Source organism: Sapajus apella, unplaced genomic scaffold (assembly GCF_009761245.1).
Source record: "Sapajus apella isolate SASKATOON/1434 unplaced genomic scaffold, GSC_monkey_1.0 scaffold46, whole genome shotgun sequence".
Classification (NCBI taxonomy): Eukaryota; Metazoa; Chordata; class Mammalia; order Primates; family Cebidae; genus Sapajus; species Sapajus apella.
The window spans coordinates 15,287,888-15,301,994 of record NW_022436986.1 but is presented as its reverse complement, the minus strand read 5'-3'; the positions used below and the strand labels follow the sequence as shown (position 1 = coordinate 15,301,994).

Below are 14,107 nucleotides of genomic sequence, written 5' to 3'. Positions count from 1 at the left end.
ATCCCAGCTACTCGGGAGGCTGAGGCAGGAGAATCGCTTGAACCTGGGAGGCAGAGGTTGCAGTGAGCCGAGATTGCGCCACTGCAGTCCAGCCTGGGTGAGAAGAGTGAAACTCCATCTTAAAAAAAAAAAAAAAAAAAAGCTTGAAATTCAAGCTGTTTGGCTCAAGTGTTGGGAGCAAGGAAAAAGAGAGGGTTAAAAAACCCCACAAACTCATCATAAAAGAGTATGAGTTAAGAAGTGAGTAGGGAGTGGTAGAAGGGCTAAATCTGAAAGGCTCCAAGTCGATCTTAGTTTAAGAGAAATGAGGCATGGAGTTGCGTTCTGCTCAAGCAGCACTTAAGGATGGATAGTTGGATGGGGGTGAGGTGTACCTGGAAAGACAGGGAGTCCTTGCTCTCATCTAAAACTGCTGATGAAGGCCAGGCAGGGTTGCCCATGCCTGTAGTCCCAGCACTTTGGGAGGCCTACTCTGGTGAATCACTTGAGGTTAAGAGTTTGAGATCAGCTTGGCCAACATGGTGAAACTCAGTCTCTACTAAAATTACAAAAAATTTGCCAGGCATGGTGGCGCATGCCTGTGGTCCCAGCTACTCGAGAGGCTGAGGCACAAGAATCTCTTGAACGCAGGAGGTAGAGGTTGCAGTGAGATGAGATTGTGCCACTGCACTCCAGCCTGGGTGACAGAGAAAGACGCTGTCTCCAAAAAAACAAAAGTGCTGATTAAAGGCCAGGCCACAATGACTTAATGCCTGTAATCCCAGCACTTTGGGAGGCCAAGGCAGGAGGTTTGCCTGAGCACAGAAGTTTGAGACCAGCCTGGGGAACATAGTGAGATGCCCCCACCCCCCCTTTTTTTTTTTGTAAAGTGCTGATTAAGGCCTGACATGAAGTGAAAGTAGGTTATGTGACTGGGCAGGAGGCCCACTCTGGAACTTTTCCATTCCACAGTTCACAGTGGTTTGGCTTTATAAGCCCAAGCAGGACTGCCTGGTATAGAACAGTGGTCTTTATACTTTCTAGGCTACTTTAACCGTGAGCCTGCTGCTGAAGAGCAGTATAGATGAGAGAGGCAGAGAGAAAAGTTACCTTTAAGTGAATCCCTGTTTTGATGAACTGACAGTTCATCCATTTAAAATCCAGCTTTTGAGCATCTGCATGTCCCAGGCACTAGATTAGGTTCTTTTACATGGGTGTTACTTCTTTCTCACAACAGTCCTGTGAGGTAGGAGGGAGGGATTTCATATGTGAGAAAACTTTTAGAGATTGATCTGTTCTGGCTGTCAGTAAATGGCATTCAATAGACCTAGCAGCAGTTGAAGTCCTGCTCAAAACTCTTTGTAGTAACTAGCCTTCAATAAGGATTTTTTAAAAGTTTTCCCTAATACATTGTGTTTAATTGTTTTTCATATAAATGGATTCTAGGCTGAGCTTGGTGGCTCACACCTGTAATCCCAGCACTTTGGGAAGCTAAGGAGGACTGATCACCTAAGGTCAGGAGTTTGAGACCAGCCTGGCCAACATGGTGAAACCCCATGTCCACTAAAAATACAAAAATTATCCGGGTGTGGTGGCAGGTGCCGTATTCCCAGCTACTTGGGAGGCTGAGGCAAGAGAATTGCTTGAACCCGGGAGGCGGAGGTTGCAATGAGCTGAGATCATGCCATTGCACTCCAGCCTGGGTGACAGAGCAAGGCTGTGTCTTAAAAATAACTAAGTAAATAAGTGGATTCTAGTTACTAGGAAAAAACGAGAATGATATTAGGAATCTAGAAACCTTAGTCATCTCTCTGCTTTCTTCTCTTTTGTCTTTATATCTGTGTGGTTTTCCAGGTACTGTCAGGTTTTTTTTGTAGTGTCCTCGGGACCTGTGTTTTTCTCTTTTTCTTTTGAGACAGAGTTTTACTCTTGTTGCCAGGCTGGAGTGCAATGGTGTGATCTTGACTCACTGCAACCTCCACCTCCCAGGTTCAAGCGATTCTCCTGCCTCAGCCTACCGAGTAGCTAGGATTACAGGAAACTGCCACTACCCTTGGCTAGTTTTTTGTATTATTTTTAGTAGAGACGGAGTTTTGCCATGTTGGCCAGGCTGGTGTTGAGCTCCTGACCTCAGGTGATCCACCCACCTTGGCCTTCCAAAGTGCTGAGATTACAGTTGTGAGTCACTGTGCCTGGCCTGGATCTATTTTTTTCTTTGTCACAAGTTTATCCCTCCAGTTCAGTTCCTCTTCACATCACTTGTAGATTTCTTCAGTTTCCTAAAACTCCAGGCCGCTTACAAGTGAAAAACTAGTCATTTATGGGATGAGTAATTCTTTTCAACAGTTTCAAATATGTTAGAAGATTGTACTGACTTAGTGACTTCAGAATACTTAAAAAAAAAATCAGCTGTTGCACCAGGTTCACATATTACTCAGTTCTTGGCATCTTCCCGTGGTGGAGTTGTGCAAGGTAAATTTGAAAAAGCTGATGATGTGCCCTGCTCCACCATTACTCTCTCTTGGGGGACATTCTGATCTTCCTCACTCTGTTAATTTAGACTTGGTAGAAAATTTGAAGACCATTTAGTTTTTGGAGTAGTAGCAGATTTGTTTTTTCTGTGGTCCCTGATCTCATTGTTTACATCTTTTTAAAGAAGCATGAGGTGGAAAGAATAGTGGCTGAAAGATCAAAAAACCTTACGTTCTAAACTTGGCTCTGCCACTAACTTTGTGACCTTGGGCAGACCAGGTCCCTACTCTGGGATGTTCAGCCCCAGTTGTGTAAAGTGAGGGGTTGGCTTGAACAATTTCTGAGATTTCACGATGTTCTATTTTACAGATTGTATGAGACTTTGCAGCAGTAGACATTAGCTGTTCAGTACTGATGCTGTTCCACTTTTAAACGTTTCTAGGTTTGTTTCTGCTTGTCTGGCAGCAAGAAACAAGAAGAGAAAAGTTTCCAGTGCTTAGTTTTCTCAGTTAAAGGCTTCAAATATAAAAAAAAGTTGCCATATAACAAAGAGAACAGTTTTCACATTAGAATTAAGTGGTTAATTGAAGGACCCGAAGCAGTTGCTGCTTGAGACCATGATTAGGGTTGTGGCTCTATAACTTGGGAGGAGGTCTATAGTTTACCACCCCTGACCCCGAACTTTCGCTCTTGTTGCCCAGGCTGGAGTGCAATGGTGCAGTCTCAGCTCACTGCAACCTCAGCCTCCCAGGTTCAAGCGATTCTCCTGCTTCAGGAGTAGCTGGGATTACAGGCGCCTGCCACCACGCCTGGCTAATTTTTTGGATTTTTAGTAGAGACAGGGTTTCACCATGTTGGCCAGACTGGTCTTGAATTCCTAACCTCAGGTGATTCACCTGCTTCAGTTTCCCAAAGTGCTGGGATTACAGGTGTGAGCCACTGTACCCAGCCTGTAGTTTTATTCTCTCTGAAAAAAGCTTAGGAAACTGTTCTGCAAAAATGGGTAACAGAAGCAAACCAAATTGTTTTTTCAGTTAATGCCCAGATGACAGTAAATGAAACAAAGACATTTGAAAAGGCAGACTCTACTTAATGTTTTCTACATTTAATATGTTATTTAATCAGAAAAGTATATGTGGATAATCATGTGAAATGAAAGGAAAATGTGATTGCCTGTTAGTTCCCTTTACTTGTATTGCTAAGTAAATGTTGCCAAATTTTATGTAGTCTTTATGTAGTGTCTGGCACATTGGTGCTATAAAAACGACTATGGAATGTCTATTTTGAAAAGGACACGTTGTTTTGGAGAACGTATATTTGGAAAAACATGCCTTATCTGTAACTGTGGCTCATTGATTTAATGCCTGGAAGAAAATTCACACTTGAATAGGTTTGCTCAGAGGCTAAACATATATGAAGTTGACTTGTTAACCTCATGTTTCTGTGTTAGCAAAGATTTAAGAATTAAAAAACTCTTAAGGGGTCCTAGACTAGAAATTGTTTGTGAAACATGAATGTACAAACCTTATTTTTTTATTTTAAAGGATATTTAGTGATTTAAAATGTTGCCTCAAGGAAAATATGTTTGTTACATTTAAAAAACATAAACAGCAGCCAGACGCGTGGCTCACGACTGTAGTCCCAGCACTTTGGGAGCTGACACAAGCGGATTACCTGAGCACAGGAGTTCTCGACCAGCATGGGCAACATGGTAAAACCCAGTCTCTACTAAAAAAGTACAAAAAATTAGCCAAGTGTGGTGGCATGCACCTGTAGTGCCAGCTATTTGACAGGCTGAGGCAAGAGAATTGCTTGAACCCGGAAGGCAGAGGTTGCAGTGAGCTGAGATTTCGCCACTGCACTCCAGCCTGGGACACAGAGCAAGACTCCATCTCAAAAAAGCCAACCAAACAAAAACAACTAAGCAGCATAGAAGTTTATGTGGTAAAAGTGAATTATCCCCCCACCCCCACGCAAGACGGAGTCTTGCTTTGTCACCCAGGCCAGAGTGCAGTGGCGTGATCTTGGCTCACTGCAACCTCCGCCTCCCTGGTTAAACAGTTTCCCTGCCTCAGCCTCCCAAGTAGCTGGGATTACAGTTGCCTGCCACTGCACTGGGCTAATTTTTGTATTTTGAATAGAGATGGGAGTTTCACCATGTTGGCCAGGCTGGTCTTGAACTCCTGATCTTGTAATCTGCCTGTCTCAGCCTTCTGGAAAGCTGGGATTACTGGTGTGGGATTACAGGTGTGAACTGTCACACCCAGCCGAATTATCCCTTTTCTGCATCACTGTTCCCACTGTACAGATGTTACTGCTGTTAACTGTTTAATGTGTAGGCTTCTAAATTCATTTCTATGCCCATGTGAGCACATAAAGTACAGAGTTTTTGTTTTTTAAAACAAAAATTAGGTAACACATATAGTTCTGTACTTTGCTCTTTCCTTTATCATTGTATTATGGACACCTTTCCTTGTTAGCACTTAAAGATATACGTCTTTTTTTTTTTTTGGAGATGGAGTTTTGCTCTTGTTGACCAGGCTGGAGTGCAGTAGTGCAATCTTAGCCCACTGCAACTTCCACCTCCCAGGTTCAAGCAATTCTCCTGCCTCAGCCTCCCAAGTAGCTGGGATTACAGGCATATGCCACCCCACCTGGCTAATTTTTGTATTTTTAGTAGAGATGGGGTTTCACCATGTTGGCCAGGTTGGTTTCGAACTCCTGACCTCAGGTGATCTGCCTGCCTTGGCCTTCCAAAGTGCTGGATTACATGCGTGAGCCACTGTAACTGGCCACTTCTTTATTTTTAGTACTGCTGTAGTATGAATCTTTTTTCCCCCCCGGTGCATTTTAGAAAGTGTTTCTAACAGATTTTCTTAGCTCTGAATTTGTATTAGAATACTTTGATAAACATTTTTAACTGTTGGTAATTGTATAATTATAATGGGCTTAACATAAACTCTGAAGTGTTTTTATAAATGGCCCTGCCTCTTGAACTAATATTACTTCTGCGAATCTTTTCTGAGGAAACACTTCAATATGCTGGAAAAAAATCCGGAAGCCAAAAGAGATTTTTCTAAAAGTTAAAATATTTTTTTTTCTGTTTATAAAGATACCACATAACCTTAGAAGAAAATTGAGCACCTGTATAAAAAAACATAAAGAAGCAAATTACTTCTTGAAATCCAACCATCTAGAGATAATATTTTTAAACATTTTTTGTTGAGTATATTTTCACCATTTTAAATTTACACATGGATAAATTGATGCTGTAGCACTGGATATGAATATTCATCATACTGTTGAAAGTCTGAATAATTACTCAGTTTTTGGAGATACCATTATTTAAATAGTTCCCTATAAAATGATATTTGTTTTCAATTTTTTATATTGTGAATGGCAACAGTGAATATTTTTATATCTGCTTGTATAGTGTGCAGTGATTCTGTAAAATACTCCTAAAAGTGGAATTGGGGAATATATTTTAAAATGGTTATTTAAAGCTGGAATCAGGTAATTTGTGAATTTCAGGTTGGTAGATGAAAATAAATGTTTCTCATTAGACTGTAAATTTCTCTTAAAAAATCTGAAGTATGCAGTCTCTTATTTTTTCTCTACCTGCAAGTGATACTAATTCCTTATGCATACAGATAAGAAACAAAAACTTATTGGAGGTATACTGTATGTACCTTTTGTGACTTCCAGTTCAGCTTCTTGCTACCCTTAGTAAGGATAGTAAGTCATCTCTGGTCCACATTTGCTCAAAACACTTTTAGTGGTGGTTATTCCATTTGTAGACAGCTATAGTTTTTTAGAAAAACCTGTCCTCTTACTGAGCTGTGTTGTTTCCTAAGTCCCACCTATTTCTGCTCTCAGAACCACAGAAAATTAAGTCTTATGCCTCTCCCAGATCACATTTTAAAAATTATTTGAAGATAGCTACAAAATGTTGATATTTCCTTCTCTTTTCTAAGTAAAACTTTTTTTCCCCCCAGCTACATTTATATATCATGTTGTGATTTCTGTTTCCTTCCCCAGGCTGAATTTTGTTATGTGGTTTGGTAGTGTAAAATTCATTGAAACAATCACTTTCCTTGATATGAGTATTGTACTTTTAGAAATAAGTGCTTTTACTAGTCATGCGCTGACTCATACTGAACTGAAAAGTGATTTAGATGTTCTCTTTCCATTCCATACTCGTGCAGTTGAGATTTGAACCTAAAAGCAGAGTTTTGCATTTCTTTTCATATAATTTAGTCTTATTTGGATTAGCCCATTGTTCTGGCTTCACTCAGTTTTTTACACAAATCAGTATAACTGATTTGTGTAAAATCAGTTTTTTTGATGCTTGTGCCTCTAGTATTTCATCTAAGTGACTGACTGAATGTTTAATAGGGTGGGGCTGACTGCGATGTGCCTCTGAAGACTATCCATTTACTGAGGATTTTTTTTAAATTTCAACAACTTGTCAAAATTGACAATTTTTATTTTCCCTTGTGAAAATTGGAGCAGCTTTTGTTTATCTTTAGTATTCTGGCACCACACTGCGTTCTCCTTATGGTTAGAAAAGTGGGCTCTGGAGCCAGGTTCCTGGCTTCCAATCCTGGCTATGTCATTTATTAGCTATGTGGCCTTGGACAGGTCATTTCTCTGAAATCTGAATTTCTTTCCTGTGTAAAATGAGGATAGTACTTATTTTGTGGGGTTATGAGGGTCAAATGAGTTTACACATATAAAGCATTAGAATAGGACCTGGCACATAGGAATGTTATATAAGTATACTATTATTGTACTCAGATTTTTTTCTGCACTCTACAATCAGATCTCAAATTCCTTGAATTCCCAGGGTTAATTGGTCTGGTCCAGCAAGCCTGGACTTTTTGAAGCAGCTGTAGTCTCACTTCCCATGTCCTCATATTTTTGAGCTTCAGAGCTCTTTAATATTTCATCTGATAGTTACTTGAAGAAAGATATTTTAATATCCTTTTTATTATAAAAGAATTAGTGCTTATTAAAGGCAATTTGGAAAATACAGAAAAAAAGTGTAAGGAAAAACAAAATCTTACCACTCAAATTCAACCACTAACTTCTTAAATCACATCATGTATTCCTTGTATTTTACTTTTGACTTAATATGATATTGGGAGTTTTTAAACTATATAATCTTTGTTTTTAAGAAGTCATTTTAATGGTTGTATACCATTTTATTGAGTGAATCATTTCCCAGTTGACCTTGTAGGTAATCACTTTTTCCACTGTTCTAAATCATACTGATGAGCTTCTTTATATTTAAAGCTTTTTCAGAATTTATCATTAGTAAGGATAAAGTCTGAAAGCTGAATTCTGAGGTTAGAAGCTATAAACATTTTTAAGATGCGAAGATTATTTTTATTGATAGATTTGACCAAAATAATGTAGGAGATAGTTTTTTTCTGTCTTTTGTAGTAATTCTATCAGTTCTTTTTTCTTCTTGCTCTGAATTACATAGCTTGAAGTTTCTTCTTGTCTTAATTTACCTTTTTTTTTTTTTTCAAGGTTCGTGTCAAACTTGAATTTTAGTTTCCTGGTCTTATGTTAATAAGTTATTTGTGCTTAGATGTGTTCTGGATTATGTGTTTTATAAATGTTCTATTAAAATATGAGTTTCTGTGTAGGCTATGTTGGTTTCTTTTGATGCTTCTTAAACTCTAGAATCATTTAACTTTAATGTAGAAAGAACTGAGGAGGGTACCCTGGCTGAGTCTTCTGAAGTCCTGCTGTTTGTTCCTTTAATAATATTTTTTTCAGCCACACTTCTTCAACTGGTGCATCATAACTCTGGATTAGGTTCTAACCATCTGTTACCTAGATTATTTCAGCAGGGTCACACTTCAGCTGGCTGCCTTCTTTCTAACTTTTAAGAAATTCTTTTCCCAGTAATAAGCATATTTTATAAGCTGAAATGAATCTTTTAACCTGATTCTTTTTGGAAAGCTTTTCTTTTCCTGTTTTTTTCTTTCCGTTTTTTTTCCCCTAAACATTGATCAACAGGGAAAACTATAGGAATTCCACAAGAGACTTAATTTAAATCCATGGTTTATACATTGAATATTTTATCTCAAGTATTTTTGTGTATAAGATGGGTTTTGAGCTATGTGTCTTTTGTTAAACAACTATTTAAATAATATCATTACATGGGATTTTTGATGCCTAATATTTTAAAACTTAGGTTCTCGGCCGGGCGCGGTGGCTCAAGCCTGTAATCCCAGCACTTTGGGAGGCCGAGGCGGGTGGATCACGAGGTCAAGAGATCGAGACCATCCTGGTCAACATGGTGAAACCCCGTCTCTACTAAAATACAAAACATTGGCTGGGCATGGTGGCGCGTGCCTGTAATCTCAGCTACTCAGGAGGTTGAGGCAGGAGAATTGCCTGAACCCAGGAGACGGAGGTTGTGGTGAGCCGAGATCGCGCCATTGCACTCCAGCCTGGGTAACAAGAGCGAAACTCCGTCTCAAAAAAAAAAATAAATAAAATAAAATAAAAAAATAAAACTTAGGTTCTCTAAATGAGGAGAACCTGGGCACGTTTCTTTGGCGTCATCAACCTTCATCTTTTCTGTGCTGTGTTCAGAGCACTCCTGCTGTATAGATGCTTGCTGATTTTGTATAATTGTATGTTCATTTTCATGTGTATAGATTTTACAACTGTGTCTTTATTTCATTTATTTAAGATCTGGACGTTGGTGGTTGGCTATGTGTTGACTGTTTCATTCAAGTGGAATGCAAGCACTGAACGCTACTTGAGAGCAATTTCAATTCCTGTCTGGATTATATTGCTTTTTCATTTAGGTGGGTTCCTTCTTTTTTTTTTTTTTTTTTAATTTTTTTTTTAAGTCTAGCTTAAGGTTAGCAGAGGCTGACTGTGTGAATGAAAGTGAATTCTTTGTAGTGTTATATGTTGCATTTAAAATTCTTTAATCTTTAGAAAATGTTATGCTTTAATGTTTCATTAAATTTTAATGAAAATGATGTGCTTTAAAATGTCTTTAATTATGTTACATGTTCATTTTCCAAAAGGTCCTTTTAAAAGTCAATACATCTTAAAAAGTAGAGCACCCTTGGATTCTCATATCATTTCTGAGTGTCGTACTTAGGTGAGGATATAGATAAGCAGTCAACGATGATAAGAGGTGCTCAGAATCACTTGTGAGAACCGGTTAAGGGAACTAGAGATGTTTACTCTGGATAAGAGGAGGGAACCAGGGCTCTAGGGTGGAAAGAAGATAGAGGTAAGGAGGATATACAACATGAAAGCCTGTTTCTGATATTTGAAGAAGTGTCCTGTGAAAGAGTACTTTAAATAGATCTCTGTGACCATGAGAGAGAGATGTCAAAGTAGTGAGTAGCTTCAGAGAGGCAAATCTCTTTTCTACATAAGGATGATTCATGTCAGAGCTGCTCAGAGTAATGGGTTCCCTGTTATGTTAGCGGGTGGCTGCTCAGATGTTGGTTTTTCAGCATGGTACTTATGGTTGAGACTTTCATCTCTCAAGTTTGAGCCAATGGAAACATTAAGTTCTAATTAAACAACGCAATTCAGTAATCTAGGACAGTAGAAAGCCTTAAAGTAGTTTCTTATTGTTGAAAATAAAATAATAAAACAGTCATGTCTCTGTCCTTGTTTGATGTCAAACAAAGCATTATTTTCTAGCTTTGTCGAGTTGGAATGATAGAGGAATTTATCTGCAAGATACCTTATGTCAGATATGACTCATTTTGAACTCAGGGAAGGCAGAGGAGGGAGGCAGGCAGACAGGCATGTTTATGAGGTTCTAGGTGGACTCAGGGAAATGGTTATGAGTAAGGACATGTTTTTTGGTGACTTGTAAACATTTTTGTTTGTTTGTTTGTTTTGTTTTTTTGAGACAGAGTCTCACCCCGTTGCCCAGGCTGGAGTGCAGTGGTGTGATCTCGGCTCACTGTAGCCGCCTCCTCCCGGGTTCAAGCAAATTCTCCTGCCTCAGCCTCCCAAGTAGCTGGGATTACAAGTGTGTACCACCATGCCTGGCTAATATTTTTCTTTTTTTTTGATTTTCAGTAGAGATGAGATTTCACCATGTTGGCCAGGCTAGTCTTGAATTCCTGACCTCAAATTATCCACCTGTCAGCCTCCCAAAGTGCTGAGATTCAGGCATGAGCCACAGTACCTGGCCGAATTGTAAACATTTTTGCATCATACGCTGAGGAGGAGACATTGACGCTTTTGCTGTGCTCTTTTGGGCTATTCTCTTTCTTGAGAGATAAAGTTCACACCCTGTGGTATTTTCAGGAAACCAGATCAGACTTTATGACTTTGAGATCTGTGCCTAATTCTGGTCATTCTGGGATGAGGTAGGTGGTTTGAGTTTAGAATGATTTTAGACCCTTAATATGCATTAGAATAGACTCTTTAATAGAAACCTATTAAAGGTAGGCTGGCATATAACCTATCCATTTGATCAGGGGCTCTGAGAGCAGGGATGAATGTAATTTTGACAAACCTTGAAGTTTAATCTATCTAATGGACTTAAATTTTTTTTTTTTTTTGCCTGATAAGTAATTCTGTAATTGACATGTATACCAGATTGTTCTGTCAAACTACAAAATTGAGTCTTATAAAAACAAGTACTAGGTTTTAATTTCACTAAAAATGCGAATTCTTAATAATTTGCAGCATCCCTGGCTGGCTCATGGAGAATTCCAGTATTCCTGGTTATTGTTTTCCTGATGTCTGTGGGCACCCTCTATGAAAAACAGAATGAAAAAGAGTCTTCTGGTAAGAAATAGGTCATTCTATTAATATTACTCTTTGAAGTATTCTGGAGAGTAGCTTTTAAAAAAATGTTACGATGAAACGCTTTGAATCTATTTAAAAATGTATGGTGGTTTCTGAATGGAAAATACATTGTTTAAACATATTAGAGACAGTCTTGCACTATTGCCCAGGCTGTAGTACAGTGGCACAATCATAGCTCACTGTAACCTTGAACTCCTGGGCTCAGAGGTCTTCCAACCTCAGCTTCCCGAGTAACAAGGGCTAAGGGGCAGTAACCATATAAAAATGACATACAATTTACTCACAGTGTTGTGCAGCTGTGACCTCTATTTTTGGTCATGTAAGAGGTAAAAGTATAAAATTCTTAACAGGAAACTTAAGGGCAATGTCTATAGACATTTTCATCACTTCAGAAGGAAACTCTGTACATAATATCAGTACTTCATTCCTTTTTATGGCTGAGTAATATTCCATGGTTAGAGTACACCACATTTTGTTTACCTACTCTTCAGTTGATGGATATTTGGGTTATTTTCACCATTTTAGCTATTGTGAATAGTGCTGCTGTGATCATTCATATGCAATATTTATTTGAATACACGTTTTCAATTCTTTTGAATGTTTACCTATGAGTAGAATTACTGGGTCATATGGGAATTCTGTGTTTAACTTTTTAAGGAACTGCCAAACTCTTTTCCACAGCACGTGACCATTCAAATTTCTGCCAGCAATGTATGAGGATTCTAATTTCTCTGCAACCTTGCCAAAACCTATTATTTTCCACTTTTTGATAATGGCCAGTCTAGTGGGTGTGAAGTGGTATCTCATTGTGGTTTTCTTTTGCATTCCCAAATGACTAATGGTATTGAGTATCTTTTCATTTGCTTTTAGGCCATTGCAGAAATGTCTATTCAAATTCTTTCTCCTTTAAAGAAAATTAAGTTGTTTGCCTTTTTGTTGTTGAGTTTTAGGAATTGTTTATATATTCTAGATACTAGACCCTTATCAAATACATGATTTGTAAATATTCTATTGGTCGGTTGTATTTTTACTCTCTTGATAGTCTCTTTTGATGCACAGAAATTTTTAATTTTGATGAAGTCCAGTTTGTCAATTTTTTTCTTTTGTTTCTTGTGTTTCTGGTGTCATAGCTGACATACAATTGCCAAATCCAAGGTCATGAATACTTACCCTTAAGTTTCCTTTTAAGAGTTTTATACTTTTATCTCTTATATTTAGGTCATTGATCCATTTTGAAATAATTTTTGTACATGATGTGAGGTAAGGGTCCACCCTCATTCTTTGGCCTGCGTATATTCAGTTCTCCCAGCACAGTTTGTTGAGGAGGCTATCCTTTTTTCCATTGAATGGCCTTGGCACCGTTGTCAGAAATCAGTTGACCATATAGGTATGGGTTTGTTTTTGCCATTTCTGTTATGTTTCACTGATCTGTATGTCTATTTTTATGTCAGATAACACATTATTTTGATTACTGTAGTTTGTTGTGAAATTGAGAAGCTTCAGTTCTCCAACTTTGTTCTTTGTTTTCAAAATTATTTTGACTATTTTGGGGTCGCTTGCATTTCCATATTTACAATCTGCTTTTCTGTTTTAACAAAAACTCCCGTTGGGATTTTGATAGGGATTGCATTCAATCTAGAGATCACTTGGGGAAGCATTGCCATCTTTACAATATAAAAAAACAAAACCACAAAAACCTTCCAGTTCATGAGCATGGGATGCATTATTTAGTTACTCTTTAATTTGTTTCAGCTGTGTTTATTTTAAATTTTAAATTTTAATTTTTGTGGCTACATAGTTGGTGTATATATTAATGGGGTACTTGAGATGTTTTGATACAGTCGTGTAATGCGTAATAATCACATCATGTACAATGGGGATACATCCCCACAAGTATTTATCCTTTGTTATAAACCAATTATACTCTCAGTTATTTAAACATATACAATTAAATTACTGACTGTGGTCACCCTGTTGTGCTATCAAATACTAGGTCTTATTCTTTTTATTTTATTATTATTTTTTGAGATGCTTTCTTGCCCAGGCTGGAGTGCAATGGTGTGATCTCAGCTCACTGCAACCTCTGCATCCCATGTTCAAGTGATTCTCCTGCCTCAGCTTCCCGAGTAGCTGGGATTGCAGGCACCCGCCATGAGGCCCAGCTAATACTTGTATTGTTGTAGAGACAGGGTTTCACCATCTTGGCCAGGCTGGTCTTGAACTCCTGATCTCAGGTGGTCTGCCTGCCTCAGCCTCCCAAAGTGCTGGAGTTACAGGTGTGAGCTACTTGCACCTGGTCCATTCTTTTTAGTTTTTTGGTACCTATTAATAACTACCTCCAGCTTTCCCCTACCCTATCACTATCCTTCCCAGCCTCTAGTAACCATCTTTCTGCTCTCTATCTCCATGAGTTCAATTGTTTTGATTTTTAGATCCCACAAATAAGTGTGAATGTGAGATGTTTGTCTTTCTGTGCCTAGTTTATTTCACTTAGCTTATATGGCCTCCAGTTACATCCATGTTGTTGCAAAAGACAGGGTCTCATTATTTTTTATGCCTGAATAGTACTCCATTGTTTATAAATACCACATGTTCTTTATCCATTTATCTGTTGCTGGGCACTTAGGTTTCTTCCAAATTTTGGCTATTGTGAACAGTGCTGCAACAAACAGGGGAATCAGCAGTGTTTTGTAGTTTTCTTTGTATATGTCTTGCACCTTTAATTTATTTGTTATTCTTTTTGATACTATCATACGTGGAATTGTTTTCTTAGTTTTCTTTTTGGATGGTTTATTGCTGCTGGGTAGAAATACAACAGATTTTTTGCTTGTTGATCTTG

At 38.3% G+C, this 14,107-nt stretch overlaps 1 protein-coding gene across 6 annotated transcripts in view; it reads left to right on the top strand.

Annotated features, from left to right (window-relative positions):
- TMEM245 (transmembrane protein 245) overlaps positions 1-14,107 on the top strand; it is a 105,007-nt gene that overhangs the window by 2,093 nt on the left and 88,807 nt on the right. For all 6 annotated transcript variants that reach the window (XM_032240297.1, XM_032240296.1, XM_032240295.1 and 3 more), the window contains exons 2-3: positions 9,164-9,281; positions 11,146-11,247. In XM_032240297.1, coding sequence (XP_032096188.1) covers positions 9,164-9,281; positions 11,146-11,247 — 220 coding nt within the window. The remainder of the gene's footprint in view (positions 1-9,163; positions 9,282-11,145; positions 11,248-14,107) is intronic.